At 44.5% G+C, this 19,954-nt stretch overlaps 1 protein-coding gene across 14 annotated transcripts in view; it reads left to right on the forward strand.

Moving 5' to 3' along the window:
* The window catches only part of casz1 (castor zinc finger 1), a 167,718-nt gene extending 148,430 nt beyond the window's left edge, over positions 1–19,288 (forward strand). For 10 of the 14 annotated variants that reach the window (XM_034144708.1, XM_034144709.1, XM_034144711.1 and 7 more), the window contains 14 exons: positions 747–911; positions 2,461–2,633; positions 3,286–4,154; positions 7,547–7,679; positions 8,102–8,165; positions 9,065–9,225; positions 9,525–9,647; positions 9,753–10,070; positions 10,147–10,369; positions 11,205–11,376; positions 12,927–13,075; positions 13,926–14,139; positions 14,961–15,320; positions 16,043–19,288. In XM_034144708.1, coding sequence (XP_034000599.1) covers positions 747–911; positions 2,461–2,633; positions 3,286–4,154; positions 7,547–7,679; positions 8,102–8,165; positions 9,065–9,225; positions 9,525–9,647; positions 9,753–10,070; positions 10,147–10,369; positions 11,205–11,376; positions 12,927–13,075; positions 13,926–14,139; positions 14,961–15,320; positions 16,043–17,313 — 4,395 coding nt within the window. In that variant the 3' untranslated portion in view covers positions 17,314–19,288. The remainder of the gene's footprint in view (positions 1–746; positions 912–2,460; positions 2,634–3,285; positions 4,155–7,546; positions 7,680–8,101; positions 8,166–9,064; positions 9,226–9,524; positions 9,648–9,752; positions 10,071–10,146; positions 10,370–11,204; positions 11,377–12,926; positions 13,076–13,925; positions 14,140–14,960; positions 15,321–16,042) is intronic. The other 4 variants (XM_034144705.1, XM_034144706.1, XM_034144707.1 and 1 more) reach the window with 3 other exon arrangements.
* The last annotated feature ends 666 nt before the right edge of the window (positions 19,289–19,954 follow it).

The following is a 19,954-nucleotide window of genomic DNA, read 5'->3' on the forward strand; positions in this document are numbered from 1 at the left end:
TAACATCAGCTTAAGCCCAATTACAGCAGATTTTGTTGCTGCGAGTCTCTGTGGAGTGACTTTTCTCCTTTCCCTTCCTGACTCCTGGGTGTGGGAGGGAATGTGTATTTATTTATTAATGTTTTAATTTTAGAAGGCGGGTCTCTTAGCATATTCACTCATTATTAAAGCCTGCCCCAAAAGTGAGTGTTTAATGCTTTAATTAAAAACGGAATCATATCGCAGCGAATTGAAAGGGAAAAACGTTTTTTGGTTGGCTTGTTTGTTTGTTTGTTTGTTTCTCTTGTCTTCTGTTTTCCCCTGTGCATGTCTGAGAAACCATCTGCATGGAACATCATTCTTCCAGAGACAGAAACATCAGAACTGTGATCTTGCATGTCAATTGATTCATCTTAATTAAAAAAAAATACATTTAGGTGGAAGGGAAGAAATAATGTCGAGACAGGGGGCGTATGGGGAACATACTTCATGTTCCATGTGGAAGCTTCCAGAGCCTTTGGTGCTGCATTTGGATAGGACGCAACTTTGAGATATGCAAAGTAAATCAATAACCACAGAACGCATCATCTTTAAAGACATCGTGGCCCTCTCCGTTACAATGTGCACAGCCCCCCCAACTGCCAATTTGGCTCCTGCATGTTGCAGCTGCTGCTTCCATAGATATAAAGTGACTTGTTGCTGATTCTGTGACTGGTTTAAATAAACACCAACCTGTTGCCTACATTTTTCCCCCTCTCCTTTTGCAGAGGTTTACCAGTAAGCAGGATGTTATCAGGCACTACAACATGCACAAGAAGAGGGACAACTCTCTGCAGCATGGCTTCATGCGCTTCAGCCCTCTGGACGACTGCAGTGTCTACTACCATGGCTGCCACCTCAATGGAAAAAGCACCCATTACCACTGCATGCAGGTACACTACAAAGACTCACACCTCCTCCACCATCTACACACATAACAACTGTAAACTCACAAAGACAGTTTGCAGGCATGCATGCCCCCAAATGCACAGAAACAAAAAGAATATCTGCAAATATGGCCACACGTTCTTAAGCATTACATACAGTACGGTATTCTATTGAGAAATGTGGTATATCATCCATCATTTAATTTACATTTCAGAAATACACATTAGACAACAAACATGGGTAAACCAGATTTCACGTAGACCAGGCAAAATATAGTTGTGTGTCTTTTAAGATTCTAAAAACATTTTTAACAAAGTGCAGTTTAAAGCAACATGAGGCAGGACAAAAAGGAGTCCTCACAATCTGGAGAGTCACGCTGCTTTTAAGACATACAGTACATGACTACAGGATGTTTGAAATTCACAGTTTACCTACATCTGCGAAATGGAATTACAGTTCCCTACTTTTCCATTTACACCAAAGTGTCTTTAAAGAGCAGTACAAGAAAATTGAAAAAGGGGGGAATAAATGTGCGGCTGCTTGTGCCTTCCCCACCTCTTCACTCTCTCGCTCCTTAATTGGCATGGATAAAATTCAGTAAGGTGTTTATATAAACTACACATTTTTCATTTTTTAGTACCAAGCAGCCAGTTGAAGATTATTCCCCCTTCTGGATTTGTTTAATTTTTTACATCTGCTTATTTTCAAAGTGTCATTGTGCCGAGAGCTTTCTCACCGACAGGGCAGCAGCGCAGTGGAGGATGTCTAGAGATATATTCTTTTTTAAACCTCTCTAACGGCGTAATTGTTATTAGGACATTTCAGCCCTTGTTTTAACAGTCCCTGAGAACCTGCAGATGTTGGCATCGGCTCTCTTGATTTAGGGGGGAAAAGACAGAGTGGCATTTTTTTCATTGTTTGACTCAATATGGAGAAGTTGCCCGGTTTGTGCGGCTCAAAAGTGCCAGGGATGATATACAATTGCTTCATTTAATTCAAACATTACCTGTTTTTTCCCCTCTGTGTTTGCTCTGAGGGCCCCTGAGTACCAGAACATTTTAAACTAAAGACAAAGACTGTCATCTTACTCGCGTCTGCTTTCTTCTGCCCCCTCACCCTCTCAATTTTGTCTCAGAGTTACAGTAAGTTTGTGGTGGCTGTATTGTCACACTCCAAAAGTATTTTCTAAAAGGCAGCTTTGCCAGGAAGTTATTGTAGTTTCAGCTACCTGTTGTGACCACTGTGTCTTTCAGTCACTTTTTTCTTTTTTTCCAACTGTCACAATGACAAGACTTTTCCAATTCACTGGTCTGACTTGAAACTTGTACTGCTCAGTTGCATCACCACACATAAAATAGTGAACGTGAGAAAACAATCTTCCACTCATTTCTAGGCCACTGGCATGCTCTTAACCACACTCGATCGCTTGTACAATATTTCAGATGTCTTTAAAGCATTGCTTTTTTGAAAACCATATTTGCAAACTGTAACTTTCATGTCTGCTTTGCAGCTAGATCTGGTTTTTGATTGCCATGCTTTGTCTTTGCTTTGCAGGTTGCCTGCAGCAAGGTGTACACCAGCACCTCAGATGTCATGACCCATGAAAACTTCCATAAAAAGAACGCCCAGCTGATCAACGACGGCTTCCAGAGATTTCGTGCCACCGAGGACTGTGGCACAGTTGCGTGTCAATTCTACGGGCAGAAGACTACACACTTCCACTGCAGGTAAATACTGCACGCCTCATGTGGTGCTCGTATCAAACATACACTAAACATAAATGCATTAAACACAGTTAAATATACATTTATATGTTTTTCTTTTTATATTTTATATTTTAAATTGTGTAGGAACAACTGCTTACCCCAGCTGCAGAAGCCAATGATAGTGGTTTAAATAAATACAAAAGCCTAACAATTGGTAGAAAACATTTAATATGGGCTTGTTTCTAAAAGAAAAATAAATAAATGATAGGCAGCACACAAGTGAAATCCAATCTAATCTAATGGCTTCCTTGTTTCTCTGCCTGCACCATTAGTATCTTTAAACCTCACAGATTCAAATGAGGAAAACAAAAATAATCACACTTTTATTTTGAAGAGCATGCACCACAGAACTGTTATCAATGAACATAGAGAATCACTAGGTTGATTCATCAAACTCCCTCGCTGGATTGTATCCCTTTGGCAAAGGTTGCAGGTGGCAACACATCAATGGGATCCCGCTGTGTTACAGAACTGCCTTAGTTATCGTTCCTCCTTTGTGAAATATTTGAATCATGTGGACCCTCTCACTGACTCCCAACTGCACCAAGGTACTGAGCGGTCTTTATAGCACAGCGAATCATGTTTTCTCTTTGTTTTCCTTAAATGTTTTCAGGCGCCCAGGATGCACATTCACTTTCAAGAACAAGTGTGACATTGAGAAGCACAAGAGCTACCACATCAAGGATGATGCCTACGCCAAAGATGGCTTCAAGAAATTCTATAAGTATGAGGAGTGCAAGTACGATGGCTGCGTGTACAGCAAAGCAACCAACCACTTCCACTGCATACGCTCAAGCTGCGGCTTCACCTTTACCTCCACTAGCCAGATGACCTCCCACAAGCGCAAACACGAGCGCCGGCACATCCGCTCCTCCGGTGTCATGGGCCTCTCTTCCGCCTACATGGTGCCAAAGGATGAGGCCGAAGAATCGAGCAACGATGACCTGATGGACTTCTCCAACATTAGCAGCAAGAACTCCAGCCTGAGTGCCTCGCCCACCACCCAGCAGTCCACCACTATGTCGCACTTGTTGGCCATGCCCACCACCATTGTCTCTTCCTCCGCTACATCAGGCCACGCCCTCAAACCCACATCCTCGCTACCCAGTGCGGGTCAGCGTATGTCCAGCCTGCTGTCCCAGACCCTGCCCAGCAACATGCCCGTGGGCCTTTCTCTTTCCAACAGCGGTATGGCCTCCTCCAACCCGTTCTTCCCCCTCATACCCAGGATGCCTCACCAACCACCTCCAGCAGCCGCTAGCCTGATGTCAGCTGTAACTTCAGGGGCCCACTCCATGCCCACCGACTCAATGACCCAAGGTTTCTCCACAGTGGGTGCAGACGGATCCATGGCCTCTACCCCAACGTCCTTCACCACCGCCTCCATCATGGAGAAGATCTCGGCTAGCAAAGGTCTGATCTCTCCCATGATGGCCAGACTGGCAGCCGCTGCCCTGAAGCCCTCCAACCACCTCGATACAGGTCAGTCTCTTCACAAATAGAAGTTGTTTTGCAGAATCAATGTGTTTACTAAGCCACAGAACAATGGGAAATAGTCACTTTTAATCAAAACACTTTTAAAAATCAAATAATTGTCATATATATTGTGTTTAGCAACAAAAATATGCCTATTTCCTGCTTTTTTGCCTTATATGATTTTAAATGTAATTCCTTTTGCACTGGTAGTCAGCCAAAACAAGCGAGCTAAAACCAAGCATTAATCGAGTCATCTAATGACAAACAATCATCTTTGGATCTCTGATAGTATCTAAAGAGAATTTACTGCACATATACTAAAAGCCACATCCTTTTTTTTGTGTGTGGACTTCACTCCACTGCAGCCAGAGCACACAGAGTGCACTCAGAGGTCATTTCTATCACTATCCCACAGTGGAGAGAAAGGCAGAAAAACTGCTGCTTTCAGGCTTAAAGGGGCATACCGGAGGCATAGTCCTCTGCTCTGGGCTTGTTATTGTGTTGATCGTTTGTTAGATACCCACAATCCATTTGGAGATAAATGCGCTGACAGGGGAGAGTAGAGCCTGTAAAAGTCTCTTATGATGTTCAGAGTGGGGGCTCCTGGGGCTTGTGTCGAACATGTTTCCTCATCATTGGTCTCTTATCTATGTCTGCGCCTGTTCCAAGCAAATGGAGGTGGAATGAAATTAAGTTCAGAAATTGCAAGAACAAAAAATGTTAGTTTTTTTCTTTTTCGTCATGCCCTCTATGCAAACTGATAAAAATAAAAAAAACTATGAAAAACAGAAATTGCTCAGGCAGAAATTACTCAATGCACCAGAGCTGAGAAAAATAGCTTTTTTTTTTTCGCACTGACACAAGAATGCAGACACAGTTGCATGCACCAGCAAATGCACACTTTTAGAATTTCTAGAAACCTTCTGTTCCCACAAAAACATGTCAATATCTATTTAGCATAACCACAATTCACATAAATTTAGGAGGTAATTGCCTTGTCTATGCTTATCATATTGCTCTCAACAAAGCTTCAGAGAATGAAAATGAAGTTAAAGCATTCAATTGATAATGCACTGCAGAGCACACTCTTGCATTCAGTAGCAGTGGGGCCTCCTGTGCTGAGCCTGAGCAGGTGGGGTGCAGATTGTAAATGGGGCTGCAAGGGGGAGCGTCTCCGGATGTTGGGACTGGGAAGGATTACAATTCCTGGTGGTGTTCCTGGAGCAGGACAAGCCCTGGGAGAGAGACGGGGCAGCTGCTCCGGGGAGCCGAGCTGAGCCCAGGCTGTCAGGCTGAGCTCCACCTCTGGGCCTCCAGCAGGTAGTCTGAACACTGGGAAGGCCCCCACTGAGGGTGGGGCCTCCACAGATGGTGCCATCACCAGCCCTCTCGCAGTCTCACTGAGGGGCTGCAGCTCAGATCTCTCTGTGCTTTATAACAAAGCTGCTTTAAAACAAGGTCCCCTTTCACATTCTCTATGGTAAAAGTTCACTGCTGTTGCACGATTGAGGAGAAGCTTCGGTTTAGTTTCTCATATTTCAACTTCTTAAAATGTGTGAACAGGACATTTGGGGCTAAAATGAGGAGGAAGTGGTTTATACTTCTCCGTTGAAAAGGTGTGAGAAAAGTCACAGTGTTTGTGGCTATTTTTCACAGCGTTTATTTGTTCATAGGGTTGTGAAACTTCACTTCTATTGTGGTGAATTGGGCTTTTTTCCTGTTTCTGCTTTCAGTATTTACTCAGTATTTTTTCTTTTTTGCATGAATGTTCCGCTCTAATTTACCCCTAAGTGTTTTTCCCAGAGATTCAAGCATCTGAAGGGTTTACTAATTAGGCACACAGTACAAATGATCTTTCACAAGCTCTGTATCTTATCCGGAGTAATTACATGCTGATACATTATTCCTGGATAATTTCCAAAAAGAAGCTGCTTTGAGTCAAACTCATTTGTTCTTCCTCTTTGGGAAGTGGGTAGAAAAAATAACCTCATGATGTGCAACACAATAATAGATTTACACATTGTAATCCACCTTTAAAAGCCAATGCATCCTCTGATATAGTGCAGGAATGCTTTAATCCGCCTGATGATCATAAAGTGGGAGCTGCTCTTGATTTAATGTGCTCTCATTTGGGCTGAGAGTTGATTTAATTGTCAATGACAAGGCAGGATCTGTCTGGCTTGTTAATTTTGGGTGTACCCCTATTAAGTTGGGGGGAGGGAAGTAGTGGTGGACGGAGACTTGGTAAGCATTCAGTGACCTCAAACCAGACGTAAAATTGTTTGACTGCTGTTTTCCCTTCGCCCCACCTCCAGCCCCTCAAACCTCAGCCGTTGTCAAACTGAACTGACACTGACACTTCCTCATCTTCGAGCTTTCAGCTGACAAGGCCCAAGACCGGCGTTTCCACTCCTATTCTGGCTGATATGTCTTTGGGTCATCTTGTAGCGGGGGTAAACTCTGCTCGGTTTCCCCCTTACGTAGGCGGGTTTTGTTTTCTCTCCAACAAGAAAAAGGAGAGGAGCCTCACCAGGCTGAGGGCCAAGGGCACACACTTGGCTGCCCATGACCTTGCCTTGTCACAATCCCTCAGCACCAGCCCTGATTCCTAAACAACAGATCCCTCACCAAACCAATCATGGCCGCCGGTGCTCCTCAGTCATATAGTGTCTGAGAGGCAAGTGTCCCCCCTCCCACTGTCACATTAAAACAAAAAAAATAAAACACTTATTGTCTACCAAAAAGCCCAGCTTTCTCTGTGTAGCCCCAGGACAAATTAATATTTAAATCCCTTGAGGATCGGGGTGTGGGGCAGAATTCACCTTCCTGTCAGCATTTCTACCCCAAGTTGTCCCCTGGTCTTTATCTATTTTATTCCATCACTCCTGTCCTCACTCACAGCATCCACTGAATACCTATTTGCAGAAGAATGTGATCAAGAGGTCATGCTACTTGAACTAATCTGATTGGCTGTCATCTCCAATCTGACCGACATAGCACCCCTGTTCCTTGTGGGTACGCTCAGTGGCATCGGCTGCCGTCCGTTGTCAGGCCAACAAGCAGCCTGGGAAGGTGGAAAAGGAGGGGGGTGGCCAATCTGAGACTGCCACTTTCCCTCAGCATTAGCATCTCACTTAATGACCAGTTAAGAGGCAGCCTGGCAAATGAGTTGTGACAAGTGCTGCAGAAAAAGGAGTCTTTTTCCCTCATATCTCCCGCCTCTCAATCACCATTTAAAGGGCTTGACGGGCTGACATAATTCCGCCATAATTATCACTTGGAGTATTCTTTTCGGGCCAGGACAGAAGTCAGATTGGATCTCATCATAGGGTAATAATGCTGACCAACAATAACTTTGTTGTCACTTCTCTCATCTGCGTGTCTCGCTTGATCCTCAGGGAATGGGCAGTTGGCTTCAGCCAGCCAGTTCAATCTGGTTCAAGTGAAGCAGGAGCCGATGGACGTGAACTCTGGGGCCTCCCAGGACTCCACACAGGAGCACAGCCTGGACCTGAGCAAGAAGGACCACAGGTACACAGCTGCATGGTACATAGAGGGTTAAGGCTATATACAACATGTTTATTCTTGTTATAAATTCACCTAATATATTCACAAAATAAATCAACAAGGAAATAAGGTTTCTCTGATTGATAGAAGATTTCTGCAGTCTTGGCAGCCAGGGTTATGTGCACAATTATTTATCAAAAATATCTCATTTATATACATGTGCATACAATTATAGAACCCTCACCATATTTCTCAATTTTCGTGTGAGAAGGATGTTTGTATAAAACGTCAACCCCAATCTTCCCTTCAAATAACAGTAGATCTTATTTCTTAAGAAGACAGCATTTTTCTTCTTCATTATATAGGCACACCTTGCGTGATAAATAGTCATATTTACTGTTCTCATGCAAATCTTGACTAAACATTGTTCATTTTCCTTGTTCCAGTAATGAATCAAACGGACACCCTGTACCGGGGAATACATCTCTTTTATCCTCGCTTATGAATAAGGTAAGATTCATCCATCAAACGCCTTTCATCCCAAGACAAATTAGCGGGACACGGAGGGGCCTGTTTGTTTTTTAATGTTTCACCGCTAATAAGATGAGTTTGTATCATTTAAATTTTCCAGCCATTTTTCATACAGTGTAATTTTCACTGCACCTCTCACAAATTAATATAATGAAGCAGTAGCTGGGTGCCATGCCAGATATATAGAGATGTTTGTTTTTTGATGAGCTGTTATGAACTCACCATCCATTTTCTTCCTGCTTTATACTTTTCCCCCCCGCTTCGCTCTACAGTTATTTATAGACTTTGTAAATTATTTGATTAAAAAGTCAGAGGAGAGGAAAAACAACAGGCAGGCGCTGCCCTCATTTTTTACCAAGTCTAAATGTTAGCGTATGGAAATGTAGATGTGCAATTTGTTTTGGCTGAAGATTTAAAATGGCCACTGTTTTACACATACATCTTCTCTGATTGATACAAAAGTGCCAGGTGGTTTCCATCACATTAATGATGTTATGCCTCCCTTTTCTTTTTACCCTTGACAAGTGGTCAAATCCTCAAAGTTGCTCTACTCAAAGCTGTCATTAATCCAGAGAGTAGAGGGGCTTCAAGGCCTGTTGTCCCACAGCTCCTTGTGTCATTTCAGCCTTTGGGGGTTAGATTCGAGCCAACACATCACATAAAAGGGTTAACAGTTCCTCCCAGGGGACGCTTGGCAAACACGCTTGGCTTGCACTCAAGCAAAAGCCTGGTTGTTTGTAAATCTGTATGTGCTTTTTTGCTTCGCCAAAACATTTGTGTGTTTTTAAACTCTCACACTCTCATTACCATATGCGAGTGCCCAGTTTACGTATGTTCAGCTAACCCAGCTGGTTGTTTATGTGCTATGTGTTTTGTAGATGTCACATGTGAACCCTGCACTGTTCAACGCCATGAACCTGAAGACGGAGCTGGAGGCAGGCCAGGGCAACCCCTCAGAGGCAGCCTACTATCTGAACAGAGTGCTGAAGCGACCCATGCCAGAGAAACCCTCTGAGATCTGGAGGACATACCTCCGCAGGTATGAAACAAGGAAGCAGTACAAGGAGTCACTTTAGTCTTTACTTTATAAGACTCATTCATTTTGGTAGTGAGACAACAGCTAAAAGTACCGTCAAGGCCTTTTCTGGAAATACCATTCCTCACATACTGCATCACTGGAAACCCCCTGAAACATAAAGAATCTGCTCGAGCAGGAATGTGAAACAACTTACAGAGTTATTGTTTTTAATGATCTTATCTCGAAACAGTTGTCTTCTTTGCGTTTTACGTCTATTTGAGACAGTATATTTACAGTCTTTACTATCTGTCTTTCTTTAGGTTTGATACAGACGACTACTGTGAGTCTCAGTGTGACTTCCTTCAGAAAGTTCACTTCCACTGCTTGGTAGAGGACTGTTGTGCACTCTTCAGCACTGTGGATGGGGCCATTAAACATGCTACGTGAGTGTCAAAGTGTTTAATAATCCGAAAATAATTCCCCTTCCACATTAGAGGTTATTGCTTTATTGAACAACATATAAACAGGTTTCCATCTTGTTCTTTTAGCTTCCACCTCCGGGCGCATTTGAAGGTGAAGTCTGAACCTCAGTACGGAGAGGGCAGGGACTCCAGTGAGGGCGCCTCGCTGCCTTCGGCCCCCGTCTCTACAGCCAACAACCCCTCCATGGATGTGGCCCACCTCACCTCCTCTGGTGGGTACAGCTCCCCTCCCCCCTCCCTGCTGGCCTGGAAGCAGCTGACCGGCAGCATCCCTCAGATGTCGGCCTCCATGCCCAACCTGCCAGTCAACTCCCCCCTGGCCACCACCTCTCTGGAGAACGCTAAACCTCAAGTCAAACCTGGTTTCCTGCAGTTCCAGGAAAAGTATGAAAAACATTGAATGTCCTCTTACCTTATTGTGCATACCTTTTGTTTATTCCACTATTTGTTAATTGAATAGCATTTCTCTTTTTAATTCCTCCAGTGATCCCTGTTTGGCTACTGACTGTAAGTACTCTAACAAGTTCCACTTCCACTGCTTGTTCGGGAATTGCAAGTATGTGTGCAAGACGTCCGGCAAGGCCGAGTCCCACTGTTTGGACCACATCAACCCCAACAACCACCTGATCAACGTCCGAGACCAGTTTGCCTACTACTCGCTGCAGTGTCTCTGTCCCAACCAGGTGAGTGCGGCTCGGTATCTCAGCCAGGAGCTGAATCACCTACTGTCATCTCCCACAGTTTTCTAAGCATGAAGTATGCTATCTATTAGACCAGTATTTGAGGTTATTTGACTCAAGGCTTTCACAACCGCCGCTCCCTGTCTTCCATCTCTGCTGAAAAAGACAGTCGACTCACCCCAGTAATGCCTGTTTATATGTCAATGATGTCATTTTGACTGCCGCATTCTCCTCTCAGAAAAGGCCAATTTAGCTGATATTACCCAATAAATCATTGTCACTTGCACAGTAAACAAGGCTGTCTGGAATAGGGCAAAAATCAGGGGAATGCTTCGCAAATGAAACCTAAATGGCAGCCCCTGCCTGCTCTCATGAGCCCGTATTTGGAAAAGCGTTTAAATGAATTCATTAATGTGTCGAAAATCACCCCTCTCACAAAAAGTCCCCCCCCCGTTCCTCCTCCTCCTCCTCCTCCTCTTCTCCTCCCCTCCTCCCCTTAGTCTCCATCTCCTGAACTGAGCAGATCTTATTTGGCCCGGTCCCTCTGGGATGTGGGCCTCACTAACAGATGGTGGTGTACAGACATGTTCCAGGGGAGGGGTGTTTGAGGGAAGCCTGGAGAGAAAAAAAAAAAGAAAGAAAGTCATCGTGCTTAGAAATGTGGGATGTTCCAAATGACCAGAATAAGAAAAGGTTGTGAAGGGTTCATTATGTTTTTGAAAAAAATGTGTATTGTGTTCACTTTAAATGTGCACACAAAGAAAGATGAAATCATTTGAATCAACTCCTTTGTATTTTACATGGCCACATTTGACTTATGGAAATGTTTGTTCTGCAGCACTGCGAGTTCAGAATGAGGGGCCACTACCACTGTCTGCGGACCGGCTGCTTCTTTGTCACCAACATCACCACCAAGCTGCCGTGGCACGTCAAGAAGCACGAGAAGGCCGAGCGCCGCGCCGCCAACGGCTTCAAATACTTCACCAAGAGGGAGGAGTGTGGGAGGCTGGGTAAGAAAAATAACTCCTGACATAAGTGTGATACACGTTTGGCCGGCTGACTCTTTTTGTCCTTGCCATGTCAGCCTTAACACACATTTGTAATCATTTTCTACCATGATTAAAGGTATTAAATTGAGGAAGATGTAGATTGATTTTCATTGGCTGTGCAGGGAGATGTTCTCTGTTTACAAAGGGAGAGGGACTGGTGTTGGCAAACAGTGTCGTGCTGTGAGTTGTTTAAGAGGCATGAAACAAGTCCGCCTCATAGGTTTTGTTGCTCTGTTTTGCATATTCACAATGGCACCTCAAGTCCCAAAGGTAGGCTTGCCTGTACTATATGAGCAATAACGTCAAAGGGGGCAATCACATCCAGGTTGTTTTCTTCTTCCTTTTGCCCCTGTCAGAAATGAGCAATTAGGTTTGTGTTTGTTAATTATCCGGCTTGTCTGGTTTAGCCTGTTTGTGTTCTGAAGCTGCGCCTCACAGCCACCGCTGCCATCACAATGAAATGAATTAAAAGTGATCTGTTTTTTTCAGGCGGTTACACAAGCTTTTCAGAACGCAGAGAAACAAAGCAAACAAAAACAGGCCCTAAACAGCTGTTTTTTGTCCCCAGCCTGATCTGCCAACTGTATTGTTTGGGCTGGGGGGGAAAAAACAGAAAGGATTACCATCGCTAGCACTCCAGTCATAAAGAATTGATGGGCTGCCAGTATCCATGGCAGCGACATTAAACTGAACACAGCTGATGATGTTACCTGGTTTCTGTCTCACAAAAGGCCCTCCGTGTCACGGGGTTACTGTTATTTGCTCAACTTTGCGTGTTTAAAACATTGTGTGTGCAAAAGCTATTTGATGACACAGACGTGTTGTCCTCCTAAACTGGGTGCCATGGTTACTGACATGCTAGCACCTGCCCAGCATGTTACTCTTTCAATTATTTCTGCCTGCTTTTATATAATGGTATTTGATTAACAGGCAGAAAACAGAGCATTCATTTAATTTGAAATCATAAAGCAATTAGAGCCAGAGCGGTTAAAACACTAGAAAAGAACAGAAGAATATGAAGCAGACAGCAGACACAATGGAGAACAAAAGGAAAAGTGACAATGGAGATACTTTGAAAAATGAATTTAATATGGTAATAATTGTATATTTACTTGGGTTTGCAGGGGTGTGTGCATTATTGGCCCACAGAAAATGAGAATTTATTTATGTAAATTCCTAATTGAATAAAGCATGTCAGTGTAATAAAAGAGCTCCACAGGTTTAGTGCACAGAAGCCTTGACTTGCTCAGTGTGACACCGGAGTGATCTAATATTCCTCCTACATGTACACTCCCAAACACTGAAAGCAATCCCTCTTTTGTCGGAGCTATATCATGAAATTAAAAAAAACTAAAAATATTTCACTTTGTGTTTGATCTAATCATAACACCACCACCCTGATAATATTGCGTTTCAGCGCAGTAGCTGTTCTCAGCCGTGTCACAATGAGCAGAAGATCAATTCATCTGCGGGAGGAGAGTTTTAAAACTGTTACTGGTTTCTCTTTGCAGGTTGTAAGTATAACCAAGTTAACAGCCACTTCCACTGCATCCGCGATGGCTGCCAGTTCTCCTTCCTGCTCAAGCACCAGATGACCTCACACGCACGCAAACACATGAGGCGGATGCTGGGGAAGAACTTCGACAGAACCCCTTCACAGGTACAAACGTACAAACTGTCACATATGACACATGCCAACGGTAACGGGTAATTATCTAAATACACGGGTTGAACGCCTCAATGAATTTAAACAGTTGTTGAGCAGTTTATTGTACCACATGTCAACAAAGACAAGTACTGCACACACCCTTATACTGACAGATTAATGCTGCATTTTCTTGCCTTGCAGATGTTAACATTTTGTGTCCCAATATCATGGATTGTATTGTTGCACAAAAATGTGTAGATGTTGTTAAAGGAAGCTACATTTAAATGTGATGTTCCAACAAACACAAACAGTTATTGTGGTTTCTATGAGACGTTCTTCCAACAACTACCGCAAACCTGGTTGTAAAATAGAAATGGAAATGAGCTACTAAAGAGACATTTTTATATTGGTTTGAGACATTTTTATTTTTTTATTTCACCTCTTAAACATTTTCTTATTTTGATTGGCATCCGAAGTAACCATGACTTGTACGTATTTCAGTTGGTTTTGTGTTGTGTAACAACCTTACCGTGCTCCCTGCTTTATGAGTCATATTCTGGTAAAGAGTAACAAGTTCATTTGGTGTCAAAAAAGGAGCTCACATCCTGTCCCCTTCAGTGACAAATCACTCAAGACTTCGTTCTGAAGGTGGATACAAACATGTGGATTTTCTAGTTTGGTTTGTTCTTTTTTATGTTTGGAAGTCTTCATATAATGACAGAAATGTGACGTTCATTCTTTCCGAGGAGTTTCCACTTCTTGAGAAATGCTTGGTTGTTTGCCAAGAGCCAACACCTGCATTAATGACACGTTATAGGTGGAAATGTTTGTTCTTTTACAATAAAGCTTGTTTGTTTTTCAGGTGATGCCACTCAGTCAGAGGGCAGATGGATCCGGCATGATGGGAACTCATCCTGGTATGAACTCCAGCTTCTCCTCCGGCCTCATGGATGAGACTGATGATTACATGGACTACATGGGAGGTGGGGGCAGCCCACTCGGCCTCTCCTCAGAGTCCTCCAACCAGGACCGGAGCGGCACCAGCACACCTGTAGGCAACGACAGCTCTCCAGCAGGTGAGAATATGTCAAAAGAATTCCAGTAGAGCTTGAATAAAGTTTAGTTTAAGAGAATACAACTCTTCCATTCAGCCTCATGCTTCACTCAGTCCAAATCCATCTACTTTACCCTAAAAACAGCCACATTTCATTCTTCGCTTATTAAGTGATTCAGTAGTTTCACTTGACAATCAATACCATAACGGCACATCCGTCATATTAAATGAGGTTGATGACAATGCCGTTTTCTTATGTTCTGAGTCGTGGACAAGGTCTTTTGCAGTTTGCCTGGTCATCCTCATAAAACATCCATTTTGTCCATCAATGTTTTGAGTTATTGCACTGTACGTAGCTTATTACATTTCCCTTTGGCCAGAGATCATCCCTGTGGCTTTATGTCTACTTTAGCGCTTTTAGTACTTCTAATTGTGCGGGGAAAGGGAAGCAAAGGAGAAATGGCCTCCTTTCACCTTAAAACTTACTGGATAAATTGATTCTTCTCTGCTTTTCTTTTCTAAATCTGAGCCTGCCTGTAATTTTCACATTTCTCCATGTGTTGCCAATATTATCCACTGTTTTTATCATTGTTCTTTTGGCTGGTGTTTGGGGGTTACTTGTCTTGAATGGGCCTCATTTTGTATCATTCTCTTATCTTTTATCTTTCCCTTTTTGCCTCCCATCCCTCTGGTCGTGTGTGTGTGTGTTTGTGTGTGTGTGTGTGTGTGTGTGTGTGTGTGTGTGTGTGTGTGTGTGTGTGTGTGTGTGTGTGATCCCTTGTTCTGTGTGTTTCTTCCCCTCCTGTCTGTCCTTCACCCTCTCTGGTGGTCCTGTCTCTCCAGGACAAGGCTGGCCCTCCACCACTTCTGCTCCCACCACCCCTGCTGACACTAGAGCTACCCACTACGCACCACCTTCCTCCCCTCCTTATCCTCCTCCTCTTCCTCCTCACTCCTCTGCCCCTCCGCCTGGCTTCCAGTCCCAGGTCCCGTCCCTCTCCCCCGCTCTCCTCCGACCATCCATCTCTCCTCACTCCCATACCCTCCTCTCTCCATCCTGTCTGTCATACTCTCTGCTCAGCGCCTCTCTGGGAGCCACTCGGAGTGTTGTCATGCCAACCAACACACCAGCTTTCCAGCCCCATCATTGCCAACTCCCGTCTCCGGTTAAAAATGACGTCCCTATAGTGCAGGATGCTGCAGGTACTTATCCCCGGCTCAAACCAACACTGCAGCTGTCACTCTTAATTGAGTCCTGTGCCGTATTTAACTGTGTGATTCTCTGCAGTACTGTTGGGAAAAGACGGGGGGGAAAGGGGAATTCCCAGCATGCAAAAAAGAAAACATATAGAAATGTGCATGCTTACTGAGTGTGTACAGCAACAGAACAAATGTGTTTAATTACCTCACCTACACCTGGCGTGTGTTTTAACTTTCAGTATTACTAGATTTAGAGAGTAGTACATTTGGCACCTGTAGTAAGAAGCCTTGTTTAGCCTCCTTTAACAAGACTTCATCAGCAGCCTCTTACTTTAATCACGCCTCAAGTTTTATCGAGGCCCACTGCTTCCTGTCTCGCAGAACAGGGATCAGATCATTAGCAGAGACCCCAGGGTGTAGCATAAGGTGGGTGCCCCTAATAAAACAACATGGAGATAAGAGGGTCGGTTAAGACCCACAACTCCGCCTCTGTTTGGAGGCTGGAGACACCCTGTAAAAGTGTCATGTTCCAAAGTCAATCTATCATTTCCCGCCTCCTTTAATCATCCTGGGAATTAGGAATAAAAAACTCTGTGGCTCTCTGTGCTTACTCAGCTGTGAACCACTCTGAGTGAAGCCACACATTTCAACCAGAACGATCTCGGGATGTCATTTGTTTGTAAGCCAAGTGATTTTTGTTCAACCTGTCCTCTTCCTTCTTTCAGGCAACACCATCTCCATTCCTACGGCCGCCGGTGCAAAGAAGCGCTTCTGGATCATCGAGGACATGTCTCCATACGGCAAGCGCCGCAAGACCGCCTCCTCCCGTAAGATGCTGGATGAGGGGATGATGCTGGAGGGCTTCAGGCGCTACGACCTCTACGAGAACTGCAAGGACCCGGGCTGCCAGTTCTCCCTGAAGGTGACCCACTACCACTGCACCCGCGAGAACTGTGGCTACAAGTTCTGCGGACGCACCCACATGTACAAGCACGCGCAGCACCACGACCGCGTGGACAACCTGGTGCTGGACGACTTCAAGCGCTTCAAGTCCGCGCTCAGCTGCAACTTCCCTGACTGCCAGTTTTCCGGCAACAGCACCCACTTCCACTGCCTGCGCTGCGGCTTCCGCTGCACCGACAGCACCAAGGTGACGGCCCACCGCAAGCACCACGGCAAGCAGGATGTGATCACCGCCGCGGGCTTCTGCCAGTTCAGCTCCAGCGTGGACTGCGAGGTTCCCGACTGCAAATATAAGCTCAAGTGCTCGCACTTCCACTGCACCTTCCCTGAGTGTAAGCACACGGTGGTGGGCATGTCCCAGATGGACTCCCACAAGAGGAAGCACGAGAAGCAGGAGCGCGGCGACCTGCCCTCGGTGTCGCCCAAACAGGAAGTGCTGCACCACCTGGGAGGAAGTCTGTCGGCCCCTCCCACCTCCATGAATCTCTCCACCTCCTCACCGAGCGACTTCCACGCCCTGTCCCGCAGCATCAACAGCAGCGCGCCCTCCATGCTGTACCCCACAGGCGGCCTGGGGTCCGAGTACAGCCACATGTACGCGCCGTCCTCCCTCAGCCTGGACGGCTCCCTCAACCTGAGCACGGACCCCAGCAGCTGCCTCTTCTTCCTGAAGAACGCGGCCGGGCTGGGCCTCAGCGACTCCCTGGACCTCAGCACCAGAATGCACCACAACGCAGCGCGGTCCAACCAGGCGCCGCCGCCGCCGGGGGGGCCGCCTCAGGACGACACCACGGGAACATCTGGAGAGGCCGAGGACGACCTGTCGCCAGAGGAGGAGGCGCGTCCGGGGGAGGAGGAGGAGGAGGAGGAGGATGAGGAGGAGGAGGAAGAGGAGGAGGCCGAGCTTAACACTGACTCTAATGATGACTCCATGGCGGAGGCTGAGGGTGAAAAGGACAATGGCCAGAGTTCCGATGCTTCCGTTAACCACACTGATGCTTCCCGAGTGGGAAAGCAAGATGTCGACCCGTGAGAGAAGAGACTAGCAGTGACTGTGTGCTATGAACAAACTAAATGAAAGTGGCCTCATTTATCATATTTAGAGACTTCAGATGACAACAAAAAACAACAACAGCGTGGAGAAGAATGACGGCCCAAAATGATTTATTATGATGTTTACAAGATGACCAACATTATTAATTCAATTATGCATTAAAAAAATATGAACGGAGACACACAGAACTAGGCCCTGGTTTACACGCGGGGCAGCAATGTAAAGCATTTTACTACACATCAGTCTTTTTGTGTGCGTGCATGTTTGACTTTAATTTATTTTAATTTGTTCACTTTTTTGTGTGTGGTTAAAAGAAAAACTGTTAGAAAAACAAAAACAAATCTCTCTATATAACTATATATGTGTGTGTGTGTGAACGATGATATACAAAAGGAAATTGCTGGCACAGGCGACTGCAGGGCCGAGGAGACAGACAAAGGGACGTGAATCACTAAGGGGAAGCAGGATGCGTTCAAACATTTGATCTTTCTTTCTGTATTAATATTATTATTAATTATTCTGAGACACTGAGAGAACGGGGAGTCGCTCTTCGCTCGTCCCCGTCTCTCTCGGATGTTGTCCGTGTTCTCGATGACCTGTGGAATTGACCAGTAAATATTTGGTCAGTGGGGCGGTCTCAACAGTTCTCTGACATTCTGCTAGCAGCGTTCCACTAGCACCCAACCCAAGCTCAGCCCTTTGTAATTTTACCCCCCTGCGGAGGAATCAAGTTTGTGTGTGGATAGTGCACTTTTATATTAGCTGATTACGATGATAACTCATAAGCATATTTAAAAATATTTTTGTTACCATTTGCATCTTTGCATTACAATGTCGTTTTGTTGTGTTGTTAGTCAGAAGCATATCGATCTGTGAGCAGGCGAGGTCGTGATTAACGGCAGGAGAGCCAGGATGTGTGGGGGGGGGGGGGGGGGGGGGGGGTCGGACTGACCACAGGAAAAGATGAGTCACTCAGATGCAGAGCGAGGGGAGTGTGTTTTATGTTGAAATTTGACAGACCGAAAATGTCTCAGCGGCATTGTTTCCATTCACTTCGGCTGCGGTTGAGCTCCTGTTGTAACGGTTTTTATTTAATATTTATGTGACCTTCCAATGAGAAATTTTAGGGTGTTAATGCACTTTTTAGGTTCATTTTTACCGTCTGAAAAAAAATGATATATATCTTTTAACAGGGAATTTTGCTTTAAAGATGTTGTTTTAGTTCACTTTTGCTTTAATGCACAAATAGATGTTAGTGTGACAAAGAACTGTTGTTCTGTGATTTATTTAAAGACTGGCTTTTTCTTTTTTCTTTTTTTTTGCTTCTGTGATCCGACAGTTTGAAAAAAAAAAAAAAAGGAAATGGGTGCATCAGAAAGAAGGTGCCCTGACGAGAAACACTAATACGGACTGTGATTTGAAATGAACTCTTAAGACGTTCATGGCGATGCTCACTTACTGTAGAACTAAATTATAAATATGTCAAAGCCATCCTCTGGTTTATATTGAGCGAATATGTTCGACCAAGAAGTGGACACACTGATTAAGAATGATCTGCTGAGCTTGGCATTGGAAAGAAACCTTCATAATATAGGGAATAAATATGTGTGTAGATGATGTTCCTCCAGATATTGTTTTGAGAAGAAAAAAAAAGGTTGTACAGTATTTTCCTCTGTAAAAAATAACTATATATGAACAAAATGCTCTTTGATGAACAGCTTCCTTTCAAAAGAAAACCGTTAAGAGGAGAAATGAATAATAAAAAGTAAAAAAATTCAAATAGCCTCATCATAGTTTGCTTGTGTGCGTGACCTTTTTTAATTACCCCAGACTTTTTGGGGGAAAGTTGTGCATACTGTAGCATTGGCAGATTCCGTTATGTTTGCAGTATTCATTGTTTTCTTTTTCCAAACTATGTCAGAAGCTCAAACTAAAATACACTGATTTGAATTAATTCATCGATGTTTCTGTTTTATTTATCAAACACTTTTTAGTCACCGTCATTTTTCCATGTGTGCGCTTTTGTTCTTCCTCATGAATTGAAATCCTTGGTTTATATTGACTTTGCTGTGGGCCTCGTTCTCAGACTGATTGTCTCCGGGGATCCAGAGCGGAGCGGAGGCGTCGCCACGTTGTTTTAGTTTCTCATCAGATAACTGTAGGGGCTGGGAGACATCGTGCACTTGAATTCAGTTTGTGTGTGTGTGTGTGTGTGTGTGTGTGTGTGTGTGTGTGTGTGAGGGTGTAAAATAGCAGGATTTGTAAAAAGTTGAAAATAAAGAAACTATAATTATATAACAATACACATGTAGTGATTGATAGTGCTTCAGCCTGAGGACATTTTGTGTGGACGACAGCAGGGCAAAGGTCACAGCAGCGATCTGTTTCTCTATCTGTCAGTGACACTCCTGAAGTGTGTGTGTGTGTGTGTGTGTGTGTGTGTGTGTGTGTGTGTGTGTGTGTGTGTGTGTGTGTGTGTGTGTGTGTGTGTGTGTGTGTGTGTGTGTGTGTGTGTGTGTGTGTGTGTGTGTGTGTGTGTGTGTGTGTGTGTGTGTGTGTGTGTGTGTGTGTGTGTGTGTGTGTGTGTGTGTGTCTCCCCCTGAGAGAGACAGATAGGCCG

Source organism: Trematomus bernacchii, unplaced genomic scaffold, assembly GCF_902827165.1.
Source record: "Trematomus bernacchii unplaced genomic scaffold, fTreBer1.1, whole genome shotgun sequence".
Lineage (NCBI taxonomy): Eukaryota > Metazoa > Chordata > Actinopteri > Perciformes > Nototheniidae > Trematomus > Trematomus bernacchii.